The sequence below is a fragment of the Hoplias malabaricus genome, chromosome 2 (genome assembly GCF_029633855.1).
Source record: "Hoplias malabaricus isolate fHopMal1 chromosome 2, fHopMal1.hap1, whole genome shotgun sequence".
NCBI lineage: Eukaryota > Metazoa > Chordata > Actinopteri > Characiformes > Erythrinidae > Hoplias > Hoplias malabaricus.
In genome coordinates, this window is record NC_089801.1 from 76,623,834 (window position 1) to 76,651,675 (window position 27,842).

Consider the following 27,842-nt stretch of genomic DNA (forward strand, 5'->3'; position numbering starts at 1 on the left):
GCTGCATTATTATAGTCATAAAATAATCATGTAAGTAAATAATTATGAGGAAATATGATACTCATTTTCATTAAATTTGTTAGCTGCTCTGTTTACTTTGAGTTTCACTTTGAGTTGCTATTGATATTCATGTTGTTTTCTATAATTTAAAGCAGGCAAGCCAGGTAAGAGTAGGAGTATATGCTAGTCCAATATTTAATGATAATAACAATAACAATAATTATTATTATTATTATTATTGCAGAGATTATCTACAGGGAAGAAACATAAATATGTTTCTTTTGTGCATATTTTAGCACAGTATATATAAATTCATAAAACATTTTGCTTTTAACGGAAACCTGGCTAGTCCTTTTAGAATCCGCTCCCCCAAACCACAGTTTTAATAGTGTATGTAGAGAAAACTGAAAAAGTGGTGGAATAATCACCCTGTTTTAAAATAGGTTTCAGTGCAAGCATGCAACTTTTGGTGACTCTTTTGACTATAGAAATACTGCACTAAAAGGTGCACCTCAGACTTCAAAACTTACTAATTATAGAACACCTAAATACTCTTTCAAAGAATACTCTTTACCTAAATTTTCTAAACTGCTAACAGTCATTGCAACTTACTTTGAGACTATGCCCCCATAGGTAATATCTACAAAATATATTTTTGCTTTTCTTGATTTCTTTTGTCAGCCCCAGCATTTAAATCCACCTACCCATAACCATGGGCATACACTGGACTTGGCCATTGCCAAAGGGCTAGGGTTAGGCTTAGGGCACTTTTAAGAAAACATATTTTAAGAGCATGTATTTTTTCCATTAGAATATTTGCATGCTTTATATACATACTTTTGACTTTTTTGACATTTCACATAATGACAGCAACTTCATGGACCGGGATGTATTAGGTATCAAAGGAATAGTTAATTTTGAATAATGATGTGATAAAAGCCAGAAAAATGTGCCACAGTAAGGACCTACTTTGAGAGAGCCTCATTGGGATGTCTAAATCATGGGATCTAAGCATCTCAAAAATGACAGGTGAGAGGTATTGTTAACTTACCAAAAGTGGAACAATGAAAGATGATGTGTGAATTGCCAACACAATCATGATGCCTAACTGGCAGTAAATCTGTCACTGTGGTGTTAACCTTTGCTATCTCTGTGTTGGTACACTTATGTGTACATATTCTGTGCATGTGTGAGTAGCAACTGTTAGCTCAGCCATATTTCACAGAGAGAAGTTAAGGTGGTGTTACTACTCTGTCTTTTGTTACTTCAGCCATATTTCACATTCCAGTTTGTGAACAAAATTTTAAAATGTTTGGCGCATTTCCATAAACTGGTTCGTGAAGAGAACAGTAGATACTTCAGTACGAACTGTGACTGAATAATAGAAAATACGACAGGAACATATTCCGTTTGTGTGTGTTTCTAGGGCTGTCTTTTGTGTAACACCTTGTGCATTGCTCAGAGCCTCAGGTCAGCGTTGTTTAGTTCACAAGCTCAGCAGGACGGCTCAGAACTCTGCAACATTTACACAAGTATTATATCTCACAGAGAGAGGAGGACTGATGAATTTGTCTTATTTCATGTGAGTGTGTGTGTTTGCCTGAAATATAGTAAGAGAAGTTGTGGGGAGACATTTTTTGGCGTTAATGTGTTTATAAAACTCTGTATAGATTGATGATGGCTATAAAATTCCATATAGCTGTGACAATGGCGGTCTGGCAAAACTAGGCTTGACTAGTTTCTATTTGCTCTTGTTTTGGAAATACAGGTCTTAATATGAACCTCCCTTCATGCTATCTACTGCATGTTATATGGTGCTCTGACAGAATCTGCATTTACAGCCCTCTCATTCAATTACAACAATTTGATGGTTAACATAGCTTTAATAGTAAGTTAATTAGCAGCTAAACAAAGCAAGCTGCAAAATGTAAAACCATGAATACTGAGAGAGAGAGAGAGAGAGAGAGAGAGAGAGAGAGAAACTTAATGTACTATATTTTTCATAGACATTTACTCCAAGTACTGATCTCTACAAATCTCTTTCTGATCTCTTAATATGCACACATATTGAAATGCACACATAGTTTGCATAAACTTCATCAAAGACATTCCTAATAGGACGGGATAGACTGGAGCAGCCACAGATGAGCTTAAAGGCTTTGGATAGAGGGGTATAAAATCTCAGAGAATTGAGCAGTAGGGCAGTGATATGTGTTATATAGAGTGATGGAGCTCTATTCAATTACTTCAAATTAAATGTATTTGTATAGCATTTTTAAAGCAGATGTTGTCACAAAGCAACTTCACAGAATTCCCATAAAGACAACGTTTTGACATGAAATGTTAAACCCCCAGGTGAACAATCCATGGTCAACAGTGGCAAGGGAAACTCCTGATAACAGCAAATTCTGAAAGTGTGAGTAAGTATCATCAGTAACATCAGTATGTGACCAGCCTACATTTCTGGTGTCAGAATGCAGTCAAATCCATACTAACAACTCATGTAAGGCCTAGTAGTTTATAGGGTGTTATTTATGCCAAACACCTACTTTCAACCTAAACTCCTGTTAATACTCTTGTTTTAAAAAGTAACATTAAGCAAGTGGGGTGTCCACAAACATCTGGCCATATAGAGTATGTACCAACTGTACACGTGACCCTTGTGTATATCTAAAAGCTTTGATAATGCTGCATGAGATCAAAAGGCAATATGTGGCTTGATAACATGATCTGTTTTTCTGTACGACAAAATTACTCATGGCTTGTCAGGGATTCTTCAACATATTCATTTGCAGATTTTACAATTGCTAACAATGCTGTTAGAATGAGGACATCTTTGGTGTCGTTAGTTTCGTTCTCCTCATGATAGTTGCTCACAGGGAAGATGCATTTCATGGTTGGACCAAGTCTGTCACTGCAGTTTCCCATCTAAAAACATAGAAAATAATGATAATGAGTTGTGAGCTACACAGAGGTGAAAATGGATCATGACAGCATCAGTAGTATTGTACTTTATAATGAGTAACACTTACTCTCAAAACAATAATTGAATTTAAACATTTCATTCTGCGTCATCGGTGCACCAATAACAACATAGCTGTTGTAGAAACAAGGGCCAAATATGGGCTTAATATTTTAAAAAAGTGCATAGGACAGAAGCCAAGGATAAACAATTGATGAATTGGGTGCATCATGAATTATTTGTCATTGTACAATTTACAATGAAATGTGTCTTCCACATTTAATCTAATCAAGTCAACAACCTTTCAGTCACAAGCCCTCTTCTCTAACCATTATGCCACAGCTCCCCACATTAGGTCATGGCTGCCTAATCACTGTTATATCAGTTCAGTTCAGTTTGATTCTATTTTTACTGTCATTTTTTACAAAATCTTGTCTTAAGCTTTGTAAATTAACCCTCTGGTGTCAAAGAATGCACCCATTCGTGACGTTTCTATTAATATCTTAGTGATAGCACAGCATAGAAATACACTTCAAACACTCTGTGAATGTGCAGAAACTGATCTTTCGATTGCATGTTATCGCGAGACTGTACGCGATACTGTACGCGATACTGTACATCACTGTACATAAGAGTTACGAGCCTATGAATAAGCTTGAGACAAGCCACCTCTGCCTCTCGCCATGTCTAACTGGTGGATTCGCTTGTTTTTTAGACTCTGATAAAACTTTTTCAATCACCAAAACAATTCATTCACACGAGTAAAGGAATGTTTTCATAAGAAATATAAAGATTTTCTAAAATCAGATTTAAGTTTTTCAGGGTTAGAGACAGATTATCTCTTCATAATATGCTCTAGGTCACACAGGCCTCTCTTAACGAGAGAGCTGAGATTCTTCTGAACATTTTTATTTAAAACATGTGGGTAATATATTATAATACAAGTACTTTAAAGGTGAATTTCAGAAAATGGAGAAAATGTCCTTAGACCCCAAAGGGTTAAGCATTGACAGTTTGTTTTCTGTGTGACTATGATTTTGACACTAAGAAAAAAATGTGGTTAGCCTTGTCAGAAGGGCTCTAAAACTTAAAAAGGGACCAACTTAGGTCAGTTTTGCTGAGATTATTCAACTGTTGTTTCATAAATGCTATAAAATATTGTCCAAGAAAATGTATATTATGAATCCACCAGCAAGATGTATGTAAAGTAAACATGAGCATCTCCGTAGATAAGTCAGAAAATGGCAACAAACCTTTTCCTTAATTTTCCGGCTCCTGTAGATCTGGGATAGATCTTCGTTGACTAGTGGACAGACATTAGCATCCACCTTCGTCATAATGACCAGATGAGGAATTTCTAATTTTCAGAGGTAATGGATAGATCTTTACTAATGTGTGAATAAAATAATAAAATAAAAGATTAAATAAACATACATAAGTGATCAAGACAATTACATATATGATGACTCAGTACTTAATGTGATGGTTCTTGCAGCACTTATGTAGGGTGGTATGATGAATTTGTCATATTATGCCAAAAGATCTCTCTTCACTCTAAGTCAATCTTCTTCACACAGCCCAGATCGGAATTTGAGATAATCAAGCAGAGAAGGATCGTAAACCATACTCCAGGACGATTTATGACTCAAGGTCTCATAGGATTAAGAGAGGAATCTTTGTTGATAGAAGCTTATGCTCTTTGTAAAACTGCTTTATCTCGAACCACGGAATTAAACTTTTAAACCTTTGGTTTAAAACAGTTTGAAGTTACATATGGGTACGACTGTGTGAAATTAATTCCATTTAGTTCCATCCAATCAAAACGGGTGGAATTAATTTACATGTGTTTAAAATCACCTTTTTATATGAACTTATGTAGGAACCAAGGAAGCCACATACTCTGTGTGTTATTTGGTTAAGAATGATCTAAAACATGGTTTGTCTGAATAATATTAGTTGTGTTAACATATAATATTCTACAAACTGGATTCCAAAAAAGATAGGACACTAAACAAATTGTGAATAAAAACTGAATGCAATGATGTGGAGGTGCCAACATCTAATATTTTATTCAGAAAAGAACACAAATCTCAGATCAAAAGTTTAAACTGAGAGAATGCATCATTTTAAGGGAAAAATATGTTGTTTCAAAATTTCATGGCGTCAACAAGTAAAAGACAAAACAAAAAAAGTTGGGACAAGGCCATTTTTTACTACTGTGTGGCATCCCCCCTTCTTCTTACAACACTCAACAGATGTCTGGGGACAGAGGAGACCATTTTCTCAAGTTTAGAAATAGGAATGCTCTCCCATTCATGTCTAATACAGGCCTCTAACTGTTCAATTGTCTTGGGCCTTCTTTGTTGCACCTTCCTCTTTATGATGCACCAAATGTTCTCTATAGGTGAAAGATCTGGACTGCAGGCTGCCATTTCAGTACCCGGATCCTTCTCCTATGTAGCCATGATGTTGTGATTGCTCCAGAATGTGGTCTGGCATTATCTTGTTGAAAAATGCAGGGTCTTCCCTGGAAGAGATGACGTCTAGATGGGAGCATATGTTGTTCTAGAACCTGAACATAGTTCTCTGCATTAATGGTGCCTTTCCAGACATGCAAGCTGCCCATACCACAAGCACTCATGCAACCCCATACCATCAGTGATGCAGGCTTCTGAATGGAGCGTTGATAACAACTTGGGTTATCCTTGTCCTCTCTGGTCCGTATGACATGGCGTCCCAGTGTTCCATAAAGAACTTCAAATCGTGACTTATCTGACCACAGAACAGTCTTCCATTTTGCCACACTCCATTTTAAACACACTCCATTTTTTGGCCCAGTGCAAACGTCTGAGCTTGTGGAGCTTGCTTAGAAATGGCTTCCTCTTTGCACTGTAGAGTTTCAACTGGCAAAGGCAGATGGCACGGTGGATTGTGTTCACTGAGAATGCTTTCTGGAAGTATTCCTGAGCCCATTCTGTTATTTCCTTGACAGTGGCATTCCTGTTTGAGGTGCAGTGACGTTTAAGGGCCCAGAGATCATGAGCATCCAGTAGAGTTTTACGCCCTTGACCCTTACGCACAGCAATTGTTCCAGATTCTCTGAATCTTTTGATGATGTTATGCACGGTTGATGATGATAACTTAAAAGTCTTTGCTATTTTACACTGGGTAACACCATTCTGGTATTGCTGCACTATCTTTCTGCGCAACAATGGTGGAATTGGTGATCCTCTTAACATCTTTGTTTCAGAGAGACAATGACACTCTGAGAAGCTTTTTATACCCAATCATGTTGTCAATTGACCTAATTAGTGTTAATTGGTCTTCCAGCTGTTCGTTATATGCTCAATTTATTTTTTTCAGCCACTTGTCCCAACTTTTTTGGGATTTGTTGACACTGTGAAATTTTGAATCAACATTTTTTTTCTTTAAAATGTTACATTTACTCAGATTAAACTTTTGATCTGTCATCTATGTTCTATTAAGAATAAAATATTGACATTTGCCATCTCCACATCATTGCATTCAGTTTTTATTCACTATTTGTTTAGTGTCCCAACTTTTTTGGAATCCAGTTTGTATATTGCAAAAGCATGGTTCAGAATCTTTGGATATTCATTCAACACGAATCTTCCTTAAGTCTTCCTTAAGTCAAGAATCATAAATTGGGTACAGGAAACATCCAATCAGGAGCAAGAGATGCTCCAATCCTCAATTCCTGAGGACCAATCAGTCATTCAATGCGGGTTTCCTAAAATCTGGTTAAAACCCAGTGGTGCAAAAAAACTGAGTCAGAAAGATTTTTTTTTCAGACAGTCAGTCAGGGAGTTCAGGGAGAAGTCTCAGTGAAGGGAGAGCCATGGCTCTCTCTTCACTGAGCTCTCAGTTCAGAGTTCAGCTCTTCTGAGTTCAGCTCTTCAGCTCTCTTCAGGCTTCTTCAGAAGCTTTCCAGACTCTCTCATGGCTCGCTCTTAAACGGTCTTGGGCTCCTTAAGCACGGTCCACACAGAACCATCCCAAAACTTAGAAAGAAAATGTAGAGAGAGAAGAAAAGAGGAGGGGTGGGGTGCAGGAGAATTCGCTTCCAGTCTGGAAGCTCAGCTAAGAGAGCCCAGAACTTCCAACCAGAAGTTTTATTTTTATTTCTAGTAGAAAAAAAATATAGTTTAAGAAAAGCTATAGTTTAAATCCAGCAAAGCTCCATGCCACACGCAGAGCATGAAGGAGACCTCAGACCTCTGACCCTCAAAGTGGTGACAAGAGCTTCAGGATCAGCGACGGAGAGGAAGGACACATGCTCCCTCAGAATGATTTTCTGAGCAAAGGCCCAGGAGAGACCTGCATGGACGGTGTCTCTCACCAGGAGGCAGATCAGCAATGACGGAGAATCCCCACAGAGACCTTCATAATACCACCAGCTCCGACAGAGTGTTCACCATATCTAAGACTCTGGCCAAATAGGAAAAGAGGAATGGCTGCTACTGCAATGCTACAAGGTCTGCATCTACAATGCTCCATTGATACATAAAGTCACATGGTTTCATTTTTTTATGCTCAGGAGATGCTTTGCTGGGATAAACTGATTTTTAGAGTTTAGGGTAATTATCATAGAGAAATTTCCTCATATATTAAACTCCCTGCTCCCTCATGTATTGCTGTAATCAATTTCATTATATGAATGTATAATCAATATTCATTATTTAATATTACAGTTAATAAACCAGATGTGTGATAAAACCAATGCTTGGTTATTTGTTTGTGTGTGCACTTTTCTTATACGGAATTATTACTTTTAGTTCAGATTCAATTTCGGAGCCAAGAATCTACAACGGGTCAATGAGCATAGTTCATTAATAATAATTAATTATAGCTAATTCTGCTATAGTGCGGCACGGTGGTGCAGCAGGTAGTGTTGCAGTCACACAGCTCCAGGGACCTGGAGGTTGTGGGTTTGAGTCCCGCTCTGGGTGACTGTCTGTGAGGAGTGTGGTGTGTTCTCCCTGTGTCTGCGTGGGTTTCCTCCCAAAGTCCACAGTGGATTGTTGGCGCAAAAGTGTCCATAGGTGTGAATGTGTGAGTGTGTGTTTCCGCCTTGCGCCCAGTGATTCCACCCACCGTGACCCTGAACTGAATCATGTTGGACTTCACATATTATATAGCAGAATTATGCATTTATTATCTACAGCCGCCCCTACAAGTCCAAGCTAAAATTGGACAGGTAAAGACACTACATATTATTTAATGGCTATATAAACAATAATTAATTATCTCTGAATATATATTATTTATGCCGCTGCAATCTGGGGCATAATTATTTTACTACATATGTTTCCAATAGTGTGATGAAGTGGATAAATATCTGAAGGTTTAAACTCACAAAACCTTATTAGGAACACCAGCTCAGAACTGGTATGACAATGATGATCAGAGTCTGAACACTGCTTGATAGTGAGTGCCAGATGGATGGGACATACCAATTCTGAAGTTGTGCAGGTAGGGTTGTGTGGTATTGCGATAATACCGTATAACGCGGTATTTAAAAATGTGGACATTATCTGAAAATGTGGGCGGTAATTTTGACGTTTTTGTGGTGTGACAAATTTCAGTTCTGTGTCTTTAAAACTTGGCTAAAATGTTCATGTGCATTTAAGAGAGCCACAGGGAGGGAGCGCTGTGGGAGCTCAATCACTGCTGATGTCACGATCTAAAAACGGGTGGAGAAAAACACAAGCCCAGTAGCCCACCGCAATTGTAAGTTTAGCGCAGAGTTTGGGTTAAAAGATAGAGGAAGAAAGCTGTAAACAGAGAAAATACTCAGAAAATCCTTAGCTCGACTTTGTGCTCACAGGTATATGGCTTTATCCTCTAAATATGTGAGTTTTGAGCCACAGGTCACAGGAAAATCTTTTGTGGTGCTAAACCACAAGTGCCTGTAAGCGCCATCAGTGCTTCTAAATGGTGTAGAATCGTCTTATTTTGCTTATTTTCCTGTTCCTTCAGCACCAGTTGCTGAAATTTGCTGTCTCAGAAACAAGTTTTTATGGCAGAAACTACATCCATATTCAGTGGAGCCACATGCTTCCATGAGACATCGAATCAGATTATCCACCAGATAACTTCTGTTAATGCCACAACACCGGACACAGTCCTTCTCCTGGGCTCGTGAGGTTGCTTAATTGACCTTATACAACCATGAACCTGACAAGTCACATTACCCATTGTTTCAGGCTGATGGTAACACTGGTGGTCCTGGAACACTGGTGGGACTTCTACTCCCATATCTCACGGAAGCCAAAGTATACTGCACTGTGGGGTATGTATGTGGTTGTATTTTTGTGTAAGTAAGCTAATATAATACATTTAAATTGGTTCAAGGGTACCAAGGCAGCATGGTGGCTCATCAGGTAGTGTTGCAGTCACACAGCTTCAGGGACCTGGAGGTTGTGGGTTTAAGTCCCGCTCCAGGTGACCATCTCTGAGGAGTGTGGTGTGTTCTCCCTGTGTCCACATGGGTTTCCTCCAGGTGCTCAGATTTCCTCCCAAAGTCCAAAAACACAGGTTGGTAGGTGGATTGGTGACTTAAATGTGTGAGTGTGTGTATTGCCCTGAGAAGGATTCTGGGTAGGCTCCGGACCCACCGTGACACTGAACTGGACAAGCGCTTACAGATAAGGAATGAATGAATAAATTGGTTTCAAAATTGTCGTAAAACTGCTTGAACACAATCACTTAACAGAGGGGATCCTTACATATTGTTGTGATCCTATTAGGGGGCTACATGTGAACTGTATAATATATTCATATAAACATTTTCAAAACTCACCCAGACCGACTGCTCTCTTCCTGACCACTTCCATCTTGTCAATGACACCGTTGTCCATTCGAGAGATGGAGTTTGCAGGAACAACACTGACTAGACAGTGAACTTTGTCTTTCAGAGTGGGCTCATGTATGAAATCCACGTCTTTGTTACTCAGTGGACTAACAGGATTAAACTTGAAACAGATGAGATGGAGACAACTTTAAGAAATTGAATCTGTCATTTCTTGGTATTTCAAAATATATTTAAGATGCTTGATACTTGATTTTTTTTTATGTTTGTACTTCAATGTCTCCGTGTCCACTGTAATGGGAGAAAAATCAGTGGTGGAAGTATATGTATCCACTATAGTAGTGAATTATAGTTTACCATTGGTAAACATTACTCAATCAGAAGTGTACTTATTGTATTAACTATTTGAGCATGTAGTCACAGTGACAGAGAATCTCGAACAAATGTACACCCTCTAAAAATACCATGATATTCCTTGTCAATAATGTTTTCTTTTACTTATCATTACTAATACGGACAACACAAGCCAGCTGCTGGTACCTTCTGATATTTATCACCAGTCACAAGATGTCTCACACTGCTAACCAACATCGGAATTCACACAAGTATAAAGTAACTAAAGCATTAATGGGATAATGCATGTTGATGTGTGCATCTACCTTGTAGCCTTCTTTAATATGGCCCAGCAATGCATTCACAATATCATTTGGATGAATTCCGTCATCTTCTATATTTTCCAGGCCCATAACATCATTGAATATAAAGGGCAGAGTCTCAGATCTCTTGTTGGTAATACTGTAGGATTTGTACTGTGAGGCAAAACAAATAGAAACATGCATGAAAAACAAAACAAATAAACAAATGAAAAAAAAACACTACATTAAGAACATTTAACTCTAGAATTTGTATTTAATTTCATTAAAGTATATTCATGATAATGTATTTTTTAATAAAAATACAAAAAAAAAGACATTGTTTTTAATGTGTTTTGTTGTAACACCAGATAATACTCTGAATACACATGTACTGAATGCAGATGCATTTATACGCTCAAAAGATCAGTAACAAAACTCCACAGCAAGTACAAATCGGGTAACATCATGTTGAACTGGATTTAACTGTTAAAAACAAACAAACAAAATAAATAAAAAATCGACACTAACCACTGCAAAAATCCAGATACCTCAAATAATAGTTCTATTAATAATAGAATTATGTTACAATATACCAGGTTTTTTTTTTGATCTAAGACAAACTTTTATATAAATAACTATTGATACAGTATATTATTATATAATAATATAAATATTACTATATAGAATAAAATACATACAAATATGGTAAGCAGATGTTAAATGAAGACATAATAATTTGATAGTAAATAATATAGAATTTCAAAAAATATTGTTCCTGTCAGAGCCTTTAAAGGGATGTATTTATTTAGAAATGCCTATTTTGGAAATAAGTTTAAATATTTTGGTAGGAAAGATATAAATGTTTCATTTTTCAAAGAAATATAAAAGCTTTATGATACACACTTATATATGTATAAATATCATCATAAACTTGCATGGGCCACTTCTTTATATTATTTTCTCTCCCAGTCTAAAAATCCACCAAATAATCCAGTTGTTAATTACAACCTGCATAAGTGTGTGTAGTTTATTTTTTCATGATTACAAGGACAGCAAATATTTTTTAAGGTCACTGCATATTTGAAGGGCAATGTGCTGTTAGCTTCAGCTAATTTAATAATAGAGCATGCAGTAAATCAAAAAAGCAGCACTGTTATTTGTTTTAATGCACAACCTAAAGTGTTGATGCAACTGCAGAGGTTATTAAACATTTTTATTTCTAATTTGCATTTAGAATTGCATATAATTGCTTTAAGGGCGACAAATACAGAAACAGACTCTTATTTGACTCTTATTTCCTCTTGTTGTTTAATAAGATTTTGTGTGTCCACAAGTTCATTTTTGAGTGATGTAATTAAAATTCCGACTAGTTTAAAGGGGGCATCTATGATGGTGGGGAAACACAGTTATCTCTGGTTTGTTTATGTTGATAAGCTCCACATCTTTAAAGATGGAATGTTGTGTTTCAGGGAAAAAAAATAAGTCAATATTACCCACCTATGTACCGGAAATAAAGCAATATCCTCATCTCGGTTTGTGCTTTTCAATGTTTGGAGTTCTTGCCGTTGTCTAAAATACTCCATTTCTCTGCTGTGAGCAATTACAGGATAGAGAGAGAAAGCCTAGCATACCAGACTGAGACAGATTGTTTTTTACCCATTTACTGACATGGGGGATTCGGAAAAAACATTAAACTGATTTCAGTCATGCAAACTGATTGGAGAGCTTGCAAATGGTGGAGAAATATCCTCAGAATTTTATTATTTTTTTTTTTTTATTAAAATCTACTTGAGATGCTGTTTAACTTGGGCTTCATTGTGACCAATAGGACTTCTGTGAGAGCGCAGTAGAAATTGTGCTTTTGTGAAGGCTCAGTTGTAGTTATTTGTTAGTTTGTGTTATTGTAGTTTGTGTGAAGGTTCATGCAAGTTAAACATAGTATGATGTGGAATAATGCATTTATTGCTTTATTATTATTGTAAATAAAGGATTTATATTGTCATTTGTAGAGAAGAAATACTCCAAAGTCTGTAGACATATCTTACACAATTTTCTTTTTTATTTTCCTATAGCTCTTACGGTGTGTTTGTGAAATCACACAGTATTAAAATCTTCATAAACCGTCAGCTGACAAGTTTCTGGCTGGTTGGTTACAGCAACAGCTCTGCAGAATAAAGAACTACATTAAAGCAATGATGCTCTGTGCATAGACACTAATAATCATACTCACAGTTTTTGTGCAGCTTTTCTTGGCATTTGATTGCTCAGGAATATTTCTTTTTATTTCTCCAGAGAAAATGCTTCTTACAGAGTTGATAAAGCAGGATTTCCCTGCTCCCACTGGTCCATGTAGCAGGATCCTGAGTTGTGTCAGCTCTGGATGCCTTAGGTGAATGTTAGTTAACTCATCTTCCAAGCTTTTTTTTTCACTGTTGGAAACATTAGAAAATTCATTAGAAAATAATATTTATTTACCCAGTTTTAGTATGGATGAATAATTTTGTCTTTATTTGTGATTGTTTTATTTATTTATTTATTTATTTATGTTTTATAAAATAAGATTACACTACTGATCTGGAAGGAAATTGCAGCATCACAGATATGCAGCAACAAATACAGGACAAGAGCTGACATACAAGGGTTGGACAATGAAACTGAAACACCTGTCATTGTAGTGTGGGAGGTTTCATGGCTACATTGGACCAGCCTGGTGGCCAATCTTCATTAATTGCACATTGCACCAGTAAGAGCAGAGTGTGAAGGTTCAATTAGCAGAGTGTAGGAGCACAGTTTTGCACACAACATTATGGGTGACATACCAGAGTTCAAAAGAGGATAAATTGTTGGTGCACGTCTTGCTGGCGCATCTGTGACCAAGACAGCAAGTCTTTGTGATGTATCAAGAGCCACGGTATCCAGGGTAATGTCAGCATACCACCAAGAAGGACCAGAAACATCCAACAGGATTAACTGTGGACGCAAGAGGAAGCTGTCTGAAAGGGATGTTCGGGTGCTGACCCGCATTGTATCCAAAAACATAAAACCACGGCTGCCCAAATCACTGCAGAATTAAATATGCACCTCAACTCTCCTGTTTCCACCAGAACTGTCCGTCGGGAGCTCCACAGGGTCAATATACACGGCCGGGCTGCTATAGCCAAACCTTTGGTCACTCATGCCAATGACAAACGTCGGTTTCAATGGTGCAAGGAGCGCAAATCTTGGGCTGTGGACAATGTGAAACATGTATTGTTCTCGGATGAGTCCACCTTTACTGTTTTCCCCACATCCGGGAGAGTTACGGTGTGGAGAAGCCCTAAAGAAGCGTACCACCCAGACTGTTGCATGCCCAGAGTGAAGTCTGGGTGTGGATCAGTGATGGTTTGGGCTGCAGTATCATGGCATTCCCTTTGCCCAATATTTGTGCTAGATGGGCGCGTCACTGCCAAGGACTACCGAACCATTCTGGAGGACCATGTGCATCCAATGGTTCAAACATTGTGTCCTGAAGGCGGTGCAGTGTATCAGGACGACAATGCACAAATACACACAGCAAGACTGGTGAAAGATTGGTTTGATGAACGTGAAAGTGAAGTTGAACATCTCCCATGTCCTGCACAGTCACCAGATCTATTCCTCCACTATTCCTCTTTTCCTCCACCAGCATCACGTAGTGACCTGGCCACTATCCTGCAAGAAGAATGGCTTAAAATCCCTCTGTCCACTGTGCAGGACTTGTATATGTCATTCCCAAGACGAATTGACGATGTATTGGCCGTAAAAGGAGGCCCTACATCATACTAATAAATTATTATGGTCTTAAACTAGGTGTTTCAGTTTCATTGTCCAACCCCTGTATATTAGTCTATATATGGAGGGAGGGGATTAAATAAGTATGATTAAACATAGAGTTACTGAAGAGTATGATTTTCTGTATGAAACTTAAAAATAAAAAAATGACTATGAATTACATATGTCATATTTAAAATAAAGGGTATGATGTAGTAAACAGTCCATAAGTTATTACAGAGAGTCATAATAATCACAAAGTTCACATACATATAATCATGAATAATGGGCCTTATAATTATTGTGGTTGTAAATTCAAAATCATATAATCCTTTTATCACTGTGGGCATGCCCAGCTAATTTGAAGTGGTAGTACTTAAATGCCACAGTTAAGAAAAGGCAGAGGTTGTGATAACATTACTATTGTTAATCATGTATAATGTCTAATCATTTTAGTTATTTTATCATTTATTTCATCATTATTATCATTAGATTATCATTAGTTATATATCATTTTATATTTTTTACAACGAAATAATTGTTCTTGGCTTTATTTATGTAAGATGTTTGTTGATAACATCACAAATATTTACTTACTTCCATTTCATATTCCTCCATGGTTTTTCAAAATCTGTAAAGTGGTGATAGTCACAAGAGTTGCATTATTTTACAATACATAGTACAAACTGCAACATACTTATGTCCATTGAAAAATGGCGGAGTAGCAAGGTCTTTATGGGTGTCACTGAGAAATACTCCTTGGATCACCACCTTAACGTGGTGGAGGGGTTTGCGTGCCTGCGTGAGCCTAGGAGCTATGTTGTCGGGGGCAATAGCCCCTGGTAGGGTCTCCCAAGGCAAATTGGTCCTAGGTGATGGGCCAGACAAAGAGTGATCCATAAAGACACGAATGAAAAAGATAATAACGAGGACACAGCCTCCCTTGCCCGGAGCAGGGTTACCGGGGCCTCACCCTGGAGCCAGGCCTGGGGGAGGGGCTCCTTGGCGAGCGCCTGGTGGCCGGACTTTCACCTATGGAGTCCGGCCGGGCTTAGCCCGAAGGGGATACATGGGTCCACTCTCCCATGGGCCCACCACCTGTGGGAGAGGTAGTAATCCGGGTCTGGTGCATTGTGGATCGGGTGGTGGTCGGGGTCGGGGGCCCTGGCGTTCCGATCCTCGGTTACTGAAACTGGCTTTTGGAACTCTGTGCTCGTCACAGTTTGTCCATTACGAACACCATGTTCGAACATAAGGGTGTCCACAAGTACACCTGGCATCAAGACACCCTAGGCCGCATTTCGATGATCGATTTTATAGTCATATCATCTGACCTGCGGCCATATGTTCTGGACACTCGGGTGAAGAGAGGCGCTGAGCTGTCAACTGATCACCACCTTGTGGTGTGTTGGATCAGATGGCGGGGGAGAATGCCGGACAGACCTGGCAGGCCCAAACGTGTGCTGAGGGTTTGCTGGGAACGTTTGGCAGAAGAACCTGTCAGAAAGATCTTCAACTCCCACATCCGGCAGAGCTTCGAGTGCATCCCGGGGGAGGCCGGTGACATTGAGTCCGAGTGGGCCATGTTCCGGACCTCCATTGTTGAGGCGGCTGAACGGAGCTGTGGCTGCAAGCTTGTCGGTACTCAGTACCGGAAAAGGGTGGAGTGCTCTCTCCAGGTTGGAAGTGAGATCCTGCCTCAAGTGGAGGAGTTTAAATACCTCGGGGTCTTGTTCACGAGTGAGGGAAAGATGGAGCGTGAGATTGACAGGCGGATCGGTGCAGCGTCAGCAGTAATGTGGGCTCTGTACCGGTCCGTTGTGGTGAAGAAAGAGCTGAGCAGAAAAGCAAAGCTCTCGATTTACCGTTCAATCTACGTCCCAACCCTCACCTATGGTCACGAGCTTTGGGTAGTGACCGAAAGAACGAGATCGCGGGTACAAGCGGCTGAAATGAGTTTTCTCCGCAGGATGTCTGGACTCTCCCTTAGAGACAGGGTTAGGAGCTCGGACATCCGGGAGAGACTCGGAGTGGAGCCGCTGCTCCTCCACGTCGAGAGGAGCCAGTTGAGGTGGTTCGGGCATCTGGTTCGGATGCCTCCTGGACGCCTTCCTGGAGAGGTGTTCCGGGCATGTCCAATGGGGAGGAGGCCCCGGGGCAGACCAAGAACACGCTGGAGAGACTATATGTCTCGACTGGCCTGGGAACGCCTCGGTATACCCCCGGAGGAGCTAGAGTCTGTGGCTGGGGAGAGGGAGGTCTGGGTTTCTTTGCTCCGACTGCTTCCCCCGCGACCCGGACCCGGATAAGCGGTGGATAATGGATGGATGGATGGACTGAGAAATACCAATCAGCCTCAATATTAAAACAACAATTAAAACAGATGAAGTGATTAAATTTGTACCTGGCAAGGGGTAGGATATACTGTATTAATCAGCAAGAGAACAGTCAGTCGGAAGCAGGAAAAAGATTTGATTTGGATCACAGTGACAATGGACAGATTGTCATGGCTAAATGACTGTATCAGAGGTAGGATGTTCTTCATTTGCTGGTCATATGTGTTCAAGGCTAATATGGGTGTAGGGAAGCCTAGTCTGTCAGATTAAACCTCAGAAGTGCTGCTGTATCACAAATTTCTGGCAAAGTTCATGTTGGATGTGCTCTCAAGATGTCAAAAACTTGCAATTGACACAATACAATATTATATTTTAAATATTTGACATATTACACTAATATATAACCATTTGTTGAAAATACCTAATGTAATTCTTTAAAGTGGCTGTTATTCTTCATATGTTTCATCTGTTTGGAAAATCAGAATGCTGTATAACACAGAATGAATGAAAGAAAGTAATTAGAAATATAAAAGTCTTAGACAGTAAAAGAGCGGGACCTCCAGCTTTTGTTGAGCCAGTTTGCAGCCGAGTGTGAAGCGGTAGGGATGAGGATCAGCACCTCCAAATCTGAGTCCATGGTACTCAGTCGGAAAACGGTGGCGTGCTCTCTCCAGGTTGGAAGTGAGATCCTGCCTCATGTGGAGGAGTTTAAATACCTCGGGGTCTTGTTCACGAGTGAGGGAAAGATGGAGCGTGAGATTGACAGGCGGATCGGTGCAGCGTCAGCAGTAATGCGGGCTCTGTACCGGTCTGTTGTGGTGAAGAGAGAGCTGAGCAGAAAAGCAAAGCTCTCGATTTACCGTTCAATCTACGTCCCAACCCTCACCTATGGTCACGAGCTTTGGGTAGTGACCGAAAGAACGAGATCGCGGGTACAAGCGGCTGAAATGAGTTTTCTCCATAGGATGTCTGGACTCTCCCTTAGAGACAGGGTTAGGAGCTCGGACATCCGGGAGAGACTCGGAGTGGAGCCGCTGCTCCTCCACGTCGAGAGGAGCCAGTTGAGGTGGTTCGGGCATCTGGTCCGGATGCCTCCTGGACGCCTCCCTGGTGAGGTGTTCCGGGCATGTCCAATGGGGAGGAGGCCCCGGGGCAGACCAAGAACACGCTGGAGAGACTACATGTCTTGACTGGCCTGGGAACACCTCGGTATACCCCCGGAGGAGCTGGAAGCGGTGGCTGGGGAGAGGGAGGTCTGAGTTTCTTTGCCCAGACTGCTTCCCCCGCGACTCGGACCCGGATAAGGGGTGGAAAATGGATGGATGGATGGATGTATAGACATATTTAATATTCCCATTATAAAAACACTAGCGAGAATCTGTCACATCATTTCTTAAGAATGTATAGCAATCTAACCTGGTAGGGTTGTCACTTGTTTGGACTGCTTTGATCCCATTGTTGTAGTTTTGTTTAGTTACAAACCACCTTTGTGCTGAAAAAAAAGAATTGGAAGTTATTTTAGGATGAAATTGTATAAAATTCTATAAAAAGCAGATTTAGAGTTAACATTGCTTTGTGCAATATAATGGTGACCCCAGAATGTAAGCTGAAACTAGGGGTGGAATGAGTACACAGACATTATAGTTGTTTGCAAAATTTGTGTCTCCCTGCTTACATAATATGCAGCACAGCAAGGCAAATGAATGATATACATAATGCATATCACTGTAGTAGGACTGCAAATAACAATTATTTTATAACTAATTAGCCAAATGTGATTAATGTTTGATTAATTAATTAATTGGTTTATTTGAAAATTATATAAAAAGAGACAACTTTATAAAACAAACAATTGTAAAATAATAATAACGATAATGAATGAATAAAAAAAAAATGCAATGCTATATAAGCCAAGGTTTACATTTTATCTGTACAATATACAAATGACACGTGGCTGACATAAACAAAGCCAGCCATTAGCTCGTTCAGCTGGGAGAAGTCTCCTGATTGTTGCCACATCTCTATAAGACAAAGAAAGTCTTTGGGGCTCTCACTAGCGCAATATTTACAGCATTGTACAAAAATGAGTAGACTCTATTCTCCCTATTACAAGTCAGTGAAGCATCACAATCATTTTGAAGATGTAATCTTAAGGTAAAATAGTTTTCCTTTAAGCTCTGTATTGTCTCCATTGCAAAGTATTGTTTAAGGTACTTCTGCCATTTTTAGACATCTGTTTCTTAAAAATACCTTTTGTCTTTTGGGTTGATTTTTGGACTTCAATCTTGACATCTACAGATCCATAAACCATATGAATGAATGGTAGTGACTAATGACTCAAATACAGCCAAATACTAAATTATAATACAAATAATAATTTTGTTAATTCATAACGGTTCTAAGAACTGAAAGTGATCATGTACAGTCTTAAATATGCACATTTCATTAAAAATTGTAAAAAATACTTAAGTACAGTAACAAACTACATTTACTTCGTTACTGTCCTCCACTGTCAAACCAAATTTAGTTTCAATAATCAAGTGCACTACAAATATTTCTGAAAAGAAAATACTCTTTAAAACATGGCTGAAATATGAAAATAAGACATATACATTTTTTTTACATTTCAAAATAAATTACAAACATAATCACAAATCAAAATGAGAGCCCTTTTTATAAACAATTACTGTTTCTGAAAGCAAGTAATGCAAGTCACCTTGAGCCTCAGCTGAAGAGAACTGTGCCATAAACATCCAGATACTTTCACTTTTGGTTTTCAAGCTTCCTGTTTTTTTCTTTCTTTTTTGTTTTTTCTTTCGGTTCCTCATGCACCCAACTACAACAGTCACAAAAAAGACAAATTATCTTATCAGCACAGAGTAACAGGAGCAAGAGAATTTACATATACAAGATCAGAAATACATTATTAGTTGCAACCGTTAAAAAAAAATATATATATATATATATATATATATATATATATATATATATATATATATATATATATATATAATATTAAGATTCAAATAATTTAAAACAAAGTAAATAGAAATTTGCAAAAGGTACACTTTAAATTCTTGAAAATAAAGTGGTAGTGGTTGTTATAATAAATATGGAAAATAATGTATAAAGCTGTTCAATATTTTACACACATAATTAAAAAAATAATTATTGTTATTACTATTATTGCACAGATGAACCATAGTATCACATAGTGAAGGAAGAGTTATAGAGTTTGATGGCCACAGTTAGGAATGACCTGTGATGCACTGTGGTGTATTTTGGTGGAATGAGGATGTTCTAATATTTTACTCATTACACTTTTGTACTAGCAGGCTTTGTTTACAGTTATCTAAGCTCTTTACGATATTTAGTACTAATTTTGGTTTGTTTATTTTGTCAATTGTTAGTCTTTTGCATTACTAACCATTGATTAGGTTTTCGTCTCTAGCTGTTCTTTGGGAAACATGGCCATGACCAAGGAACAGGCTTTTCAGACACTGCACAGAGCTCAACACGGTTCCTGGCTTGCAGTCTCCCAAAGTTGTGTTGTTGGGTTGAGGTGCAGGCCAGCCAAGTTCTTCCACAATAAACTTGCTCATTAATGTCTTGATGAACCTTGCTTTATGCACTGGTGCACAGTCTTGTTGAAACAGGAAGAGGCCATCCCTAAACTGTTCCCACAAAATTGGAAGCATGACATTGTTCAAAATCTCTTGGTTTGCTGAAACATTGAGTTCCTTTAACTAGAAATAAGAGGCAGAGCTCAAGTCCTGCAGTCAGACAAGCACAGTTCTCCTGGCAACCGCCAAACACAGACTTGTCAATAGGATTGCCAGACAGAGAAGCATGCTTTTTCCACTGCTCTATATTGGTGGTATACTTTACACCACTGCATCTGACAATTTTCATTTGGCTTGGCAATGTAAGGCTTGGGTGCAGGTGCTCAGTCATGGAAACCCAATTCATGACGTTCTCTATGCACTGTTCTTGAGCTAATCTGAAGGCCACATGAAGTTTGGAGGTCTGTAGTGATTGACTCTGCAGAAAGTCAGCGACCTCTGCACACTATGCACCTCAGCATCCGTTGACCCTACTTCCTTCCTACTTCCACATTGTTATAATACCACTGACAATTAACTATGGAATATTTAGTAACAACCAGTAGCTATTTAGCATGACCATCCAATATCTGTACTGAGCTGATTTTACTGTCAGATAAATAGAAGCTGCTACAAATTTCATATTGTAATAGTACTAAATTTAAATGTAAGTGCCTGTGCTTACCTTTGAAAATCATCTGTCCTAGCTCAAAATATCCTCCTTGATATTCGTTCATTCATTCATTATCTGTAACTGCTTATCAAGTTCATGCACGCGGTGGGTCCAGAGCCTACCTGGAATCATTGGACGCAAGGCGGGAATACACCCTGGAGGGGGTGGCAGTCCTTCACAGGGCAATACAGTAAAAGGAGATCACAACAGATAACAGTTCTGCATAATTGAAAAACCACATGACATCAGTAATATTTGTATTGATAATTCATAAAGTTTATTTATCATAATTCCACATACTCTTAATGTTTCTTTACATGGAAGAGGTCTGCAAGGATCACCAGGGTCAAACACATTAGCCAGTTGAGCTTTTACACAAAATAACAACTGGATATTACATATATTTTACATGATAAAAGGTTCAAATACTCTAATATCCTTCTCATTGACTTTGCAGATAATCAAGCACATGATAGAGGATTGTCATGACTGGTAGAGACATTGTTACTTTCTGCTGTACCCAAGATGACTGGCTTTGATATTATTATTGTTATTAGTATTATAATCATTAATAATTTTATTTATAAAACTAAATTACCAACACAGCGAGTTGGTAGAAAATATTGCTCTGTTATTTTAAGCATCTTGCAATCACTTAACATTAAATGATTCATTTTATGTCACCTACATTAGACTATCCGTTTTGTCATCTGGCAATATAAAGGATTTATTATCTGTGCAGTTACAGAATGAGAATGCAAGCGTTCTCCAGTGGGCCAATGCATAAGCAAAATACATCCTCTCGTTTGGTCTCTCAGACATACACATGAACACAAAACTCTTTCTCTCACACAAAATACTCTCATTTTTAATATCTGATCACATTGACTGGGATCGAATGGGCACCTGTTGCATTCCAGGTCAAAGCATTCCAAATTCTATTCTATGAATAGTAACTGTACTCTATAGGTCATATTTACACTGTTATCCAGCATCTTATTTTTGCATTTAGCCTATTTTCTATGTATAACGCCACTCTATCTGCTGAGAAAGTGGGATTTGTCAATGCAAAAGAAACGACACCAACACGGTCGCACATTCACGCGCACGAACAACAACGACAACGTAAATATCACAATATTATCTCAAAGTCCAGAGCTCTTTTTTTGCTTTAAATCATGGACAAAGGGGAACTCAGAAATCCACTACATGGATCAGGAAAATCAGGTTGGACCTTACTAGACTATAATATTGGCCTCCGCTTTTTAGTTACCATTTTTATTAGGTATTCCAAGGAAACTAGGAAAGGGCTAAATCATAGATTTTGTGATGAGTTCCCCTTTGAAGTCAGTTACTAGCCAAAGCAAACCTGCTTGTTTCTCAGAAAGCACAATAAATGTTTAGGATTCCATTAATCGTTTCAAAAACGAATACACAATCGGCCGTCAGACCATAACATGGTTAAAGGAAACACCAAGGCCACACATACAAACAGTACATACATACAAACGCACACTCTTTGACATGACGCTCGTGTTTCTTGACCTAAATGGAATTGAAACAGCTTGTTAGCGTTACATTGTGCTTATCTCTGGAAGCAGCATGATAGCAGTCAGTAGCTCCACAGTCGGGCAAAGGACCGTGGCTCAGGACCTTGGTCAAAGGTAGGCTAGACGGGCAGGAGGAATGCTCAGGATGGTGTTGACGTTGCCGGGTTCTTACGTCAACCTCCAAAACTCCAAACATAAATCCTCTTAACTCAAGGGCTCTACACCCTAGAAGATCCACACCTCTTGCTTTTTGGAATCATCGAATCCTTGCTTAATTCGGATGTGCTCACTCACTGGGATGTGCTTAAGCTCGAGCAGGTTTGGTGCTCATCTACAGAACAAAGGAAGTCTAGGTTTGGCGGTTCTGTCTGTGATGCACCTTGTGCTTTCCTTTGTTTTTAATCCAACATGGCATCCAGCTGGTCAGCTAGGTCATCAAACATGCTTCCAATGTCATCCAAGATGTTCACTGTGGTCTTCTTCTCCACCACAGAACTAGAACAAAGAGAAATAATTATGACAATAATTATAATGTTGCATTTATTATTATTATTATTCTAAGTAATATTGCTACAATTTCTAATACTAACAGCGCTAAAAATATTATTTAGGATTAACATGTGGATATTACTTTAACAACATGCCATTAGACAGCTCAACATGCTTGGAGGAGAATGCTTACAGTCACCTTTATCGAATAGATTTGTACTATAGTGATGTAGGCAAGGAACTAGTCAAAATTCGTGAATTGTAAACATAGCTGCAGCTCTGGTTATAAAGTGTGGACTGTATAAGGAGTGGATCATGTAAGCCATTAAATTAATTTCTAGTGAACTGAACTTATGTTTGAAGAAATGTTGCACTTTATAAGTGGGACATTTTCCATAAATGGCATGGATCAAAATAAAGGTGCATCTCAATAAATTAGAATATCATTAAATTTTTCATTTATTACAGTAATTCAATTCAAAAAGTGAAACTCATAAAGATTAATTACAAACAGAGTATTTTCAAGTGTTTATTTCCTTTAATGTTGATGATTATGGCTCACAGCCAATGAAAACCCAAAAGTCATTATCTCACCAATTTTAAAAATTATTTTTCATACAGAAAGTTGGCCTAGTGAAAAGTATGTACAGTATATGCCCTTAATACATGGTCGTGGCTCCTTTTGCATGAATTACTGCATCAATGTGGCATGGCATGGAGGTGATCAGCCTGTGGAGCTGCTGAGGTGTTATGGAAGCCCACGTTGCTTTGATAGCAGCCTTCAGCTCGTCTGCTTTGTTGGGTCTGGTGTCTCTCATCTTCCTCTTAGAAATACCCCATAGATTCTCTGTGGGGTTTAGGTCACGTGAGTTTGCTGGCCAATCAAGTACAGTGGACCTACACCAGCAGATGACATGGCTCCCCAAACCATCACTGATTTTGTGAACCTCACACTAGACTCAAGCAGCTTGGATTGTGTGCCTCTCCACTGTTCCTCCAGACTCTGGGACCTTGATTTCGAAGTGAAATGCAAAATGTACTTTCATCTGAAAACAAGACTGAGAAACAGTCCAGTTCTTTCTCTTCTCGGCCCAGGTGAGACGCTTCTGGCATTGTCTCTGGGTCATAAGAAGCTTGACACAAGGGATGCGACAGTTGTGGCCCATGTCCTGGATACGTCTGTGTGTGGTGGCTCTTGAAAAACTGACTCCATCAACAGTCCACTCCTTGTGAATCTCCCCCAAGTTTTTGAATGGTTTTTTCTTGACAATATTTTCATGGCTGTGGTTTTCCCTGTTGCTTGTGCATCTTTTTCTACCAAACTTTTTCCTTCCAATAAACTTTCCATTAATATGCTTGGATACAGCAGGAGGGGGTCAATGACTGCCTTCTGGACATTTGTCGAGTCAGCAGTCTTCCCAATGATTGTGTAGCCTACTGAACCAGAGTAAGGGACCATTTTAAAGGCTTAGGAAACACCTGCAGGTGTTTTGTGTTGATTATTCTCATTTTCTGAGATAATGACTTTTGGGTTTTAAAAAGTCTTTATTTTTTATTAAGAAAAAAAACTTGACATAGATCATTCTGTTTGTAATGAATCTATGAGTTTCACTTTTTGAATTGAATTACTGAAATAAATTAACTTTTTGTTGATATTACAATTTATTAAGATGCACCTGTAAGTTTTTTTACCAGTGTATACTGTTCAGTGAGATAGTGTGTCAACCTTGATATAACTCCCAAATATCACACAGGCTGTGAGATGCTGGCACAAATAGACCTCTCTTTTGACATTGTCCCACAGCATTGTACCACAGCATAGTTGCATTAGTGGCATTACTTCATGATAAGTCACTCTAACTTAATTGTAGTATTGCATAATCATGATAGGTGTAGGCAAGGTAGTATGTAACGAATATGTGCTTTGTTACTATACTTAAGGTTTTTTTTTTTTTTTTGGTTTTGCATCTGTACTCGCTGGTGTATTTCTGTCAGTTACTACTTTCTAATTTTATTCACATTTCCAAAGAAAAATGTGCACTTTTTACTAACTAAATTTTACATTAGTTTTGAAGATCTATTTATTTATCCATTTTATCTCTGTTTAGTTAAGTATTTTTTAATCAGTCAGTTTTGTTCAAGCACCAAATGAAGCAAAAATTAGAATCCTATTGGGTATAAAACAAAGAAGGTGCAAGGTGGGAGCAGTTTGGTTCATGATGCATACAGTTGTCTACATGAACGCATGGAGAAACAGGAAGAATGTCTCTAGCCTGTGTGGGTGTGTGTGTAAGTAAATTGTCTGTGACCCTGTTTAAAAGATGTCCTGTTTAAAAACTGAATAAAATATTTGACAGAAGTATTTGTACGTTTCTACTTTAAGAAAAAATGAACATCATGTATGCTTATACTTCTATTTAGGGCAGGGGGGGTAAGTTGTATTTTAATTTTTAATTTTCATATTATTTATTTTATAATTATTATATTTTTTATTTAAATAATGCACTTGTATACTTCTGCCACCTCTGGGTATAGGATTACATACTTGTCCTCCTTCTTGATCTTTTCCTCTACCACTTCCAGTGCAGCAGCGAGGGAGGCGCTGGTTTCCTCCAGCCTAAGCTGGGTCATGTCTTCAGGAACAAAGCCTCTAAGTTCAGCCTCCAGCACCCCCTGCTGGACTGCCTCTGCTTTCACACCTTCATCTTGCCTAAACCCTTCTTCATGTTCACCCTCGACCTGTGGCTGCCTGGCCATGACCACTTTCCTCCTCCTCATTACGACTTGCTCTAATCCTACATCAGTTCCTCCCAAAACTTCTCCAGAAGCTCTCTTTGCAAGGCTCTGTCCAGCCCCTTCTATTCTGTCCTCTTTCCTCTCCCTCTTTCGCTCTTCTTCCTCTCGTTGACGCTCCACGTCCCTCAGCCTCTGCTGGACAGCATCCACCCCAGCACATTCGACTTCCAGAGGGCCAGGAATGTCCACAGAAAGCCCTGCCATAGAAGACCTCGGGGGTTTGACTGGGGCAGAACCAGACGCAGGAGTGGACGGGGTCTGGGGTGTTTGTGGGGTCTGGGGTGTTTGAGGTGTTTGAGGGCTTTGAGCAGGGGATGTTGCAGCCCACGGAGAGAGAGTATGAGTCTCTGCAGGCTTTGGAATTAGAGAGGGATACTCCAGTTGCTCAGGGGCACCACCTGTAGGGGAAGGTATGTGTGCATTTAGGGAACTGGGAGAGGTGATAATTTGTGGCTGGGAGGCTGTGGAAGATCCTGGAGTCTGTACTGGCTTAATTTTCACTGGTTTGGGGAGAGTGGGAGGTGGGCTTGGCTTTGGAGACACAGGTGGTGGGACCTTTTTGAGCTCCACTGAAGAGAGAAAAAGAGAAAAGTTAGAAGTGTACTTTTGTTACTTGCAAACATTTTTTGTCCATATTTTGATGTCAGTGAATGGCAAACTACTGTTATGTCATGGGGGGGGGGGGCACTGGTCTGCTTGCAGTACCACAGATCCAGCTCCCCAGACTCTGAAGAATTCTGAATCTTGGAATATTGCAAAGGACAAACTCCAAACAAAAGGAACAGGGTGGTATTGCTGTTAAGCAAGGGAATTCCTTGAACCCAGTGGACCCTGTTTTTGGGAATCTCAAAAGACAACTTTCTCCTTGCCTGAGATGGTACGTTAACTGCGTTTGCTTGGCATTGCTTGGACTGAAGGTCTACTAACTGAACAGCACATAAAGTGTCCCCTCATATAAGAGCAGGGCCACCCTGTCCCTCTAGGTTGGTTTCAGGTTCTGCAAGGTGCTAGGCATCCCCTCGCTTAAAGATAAGGCCTCCCCGTTCCTCCTGGTTGTTGGTCCCCTTGCCAGAAGAGTCCCTTTTGAGTGAAAGTGTAAGTGCAAACAGACCAGTTGTCTCCCATTTAAGAAGCCCAAAAAATATTCACCATCTCAAATTTTGATTAATAGTGATTGTTTATTTAAATATTTGGTTTAATTTCTCAGTAAAACAATCAATGGTAAAACAATGGCCATCACAGCAACCAAAAGGTTCTTACAATTGCTAACAAGCTTTTTCCATGTCTCTATCTTCATCATTGGCTTATGTTTTTTCTTGAAAAGAGACATCTATTGCTCAAATACAAATAAAATAATTCATTCGTGTAGGTAACTGATTATCCAGTTCATGAATGGAGAGGGTCCAGAGCCTACCCAGAATCAGAGGGTGCAAAATAACCTGTGCACATATCATCCAACAAGAAGTTAATAATGTATTACCTGGGCTGTACTGGCCTTCAGGTCCAGGTAAGGGGACTCTTCTGGTGGGTGTTGGAGGGTCAGATTTCCTGAGTGCCAGTGAAGGTTTGGGGGAAACTGGAGGCCTTAGCACTCGTCTGAAATCATCTGGCCTCAGTTCTCCTTCACTTTCTCCAGCACAAGCTTCTGACACTGGTCTTCTCCATGTGGTTTCAACACCATTCTCGGCATCTTTACTTTGTGGCGTTGCTAGCACTTTAGGTCGCCGCCGGATCGTGCTGGTCTCCGTGAGTTGGAACCTCTCGCCATCTGAGTCGTGGGGGGGGCGTTGTCTTCTCAGAGTTGCCGTGGCATCCATTCGTGACCACTCCTCCTGAGGGAGGGAAGGAACACCTCCATCCAAGTGACTAATCATGGAGCGAGGGCGGGGCTCTGGGGCCTGCCTCGTTGGTGCCTGTTTTTGGGGTGCCACCTCATCCATGATTCGCGTTGCCTCCAGGGTTGCCTGTGTGGTGTAAGTATGCAAAGCAGTGTCACCCTCTTGGGTTTCAGTGTACCCTGTGACTGGTCCGCTGATGGTCCGACGCCGGGTCATCATATCATCATCTAAGGTCAGAGCGTCACGGTTACGCCGAAGGAGGTCTGGACTTGCCTATGGGACAGTAGTGATAAATAAAATATTCAATGTTTGGGTAGTACTAAAATGTCCAAACTACCTC

The 27,842-nt window shown here is 39.5% G+C and overlaps 2 protein-coding genes across 3 annotated transcripts in view; both read right to left on the reverse strand.

Annotated features, from left to right (window-relative positions):
- Positions 1-1,931: 1,931 nt before the first annotated feature.
- LOC136687302 (interferon-induced protein 44-like) lies at positions 1,932-19,293 on the reverse strand. The gene is made up of 8 exons (XM_066661671.1): positions 19,271-19,293; positions 17,971-18,046; positions 14,816-14,849; positions 12,660-12,858; positions 10,454-10,603; positions 9,786-9,957; positions 4,216-4,319; positions 1,932-2,928 (listed from the first exon to the last, which is right to left on the reverse strand). Exons 2-8 carry the CDS (start codon positions 18,008-18,010, stop codon positions 2,752-2,754), a joined length of 876 nt encoding a protein of 291 aa, XP_066517768.1. The 5' UTR covers positions 18,011-18,046; positions 19,271-19,293; the 3' UTR covers positions 1,932-2,751.
- Positions 19,294-21,120: 1,827 nt separating this feature from the next.
- si:dkeyp-9d4.3 (caskin-1) overlaps positions 21,121-27,842 on the reverse strand; it is a 75,673-nt gene continuing 68,951 nt past the window's right edge. For both annotated transcript variants that reach the window (XM_066661642.1, XM_066661641.1), the window contains 3 exons: positions 27,145-27,775; positions 25,414-26,233; positions 21,121-22,874 (listed from right to left, as the gene is read on the reverse strand). In XM_066661642.1, coding sequence (XP_066517739.1) covers positions 22,778-22,874; positions 25,414-26,233; positions 27,145-27,775 — 1,548 coding nt within the window. In that variant the 3' untranslated portion in view covers positions 21,121-22,777. The remainder of the gene's footprint in view (positions 22,875-25,413; positions 26,234-27,144; positions 27,776-27,842) is intronic.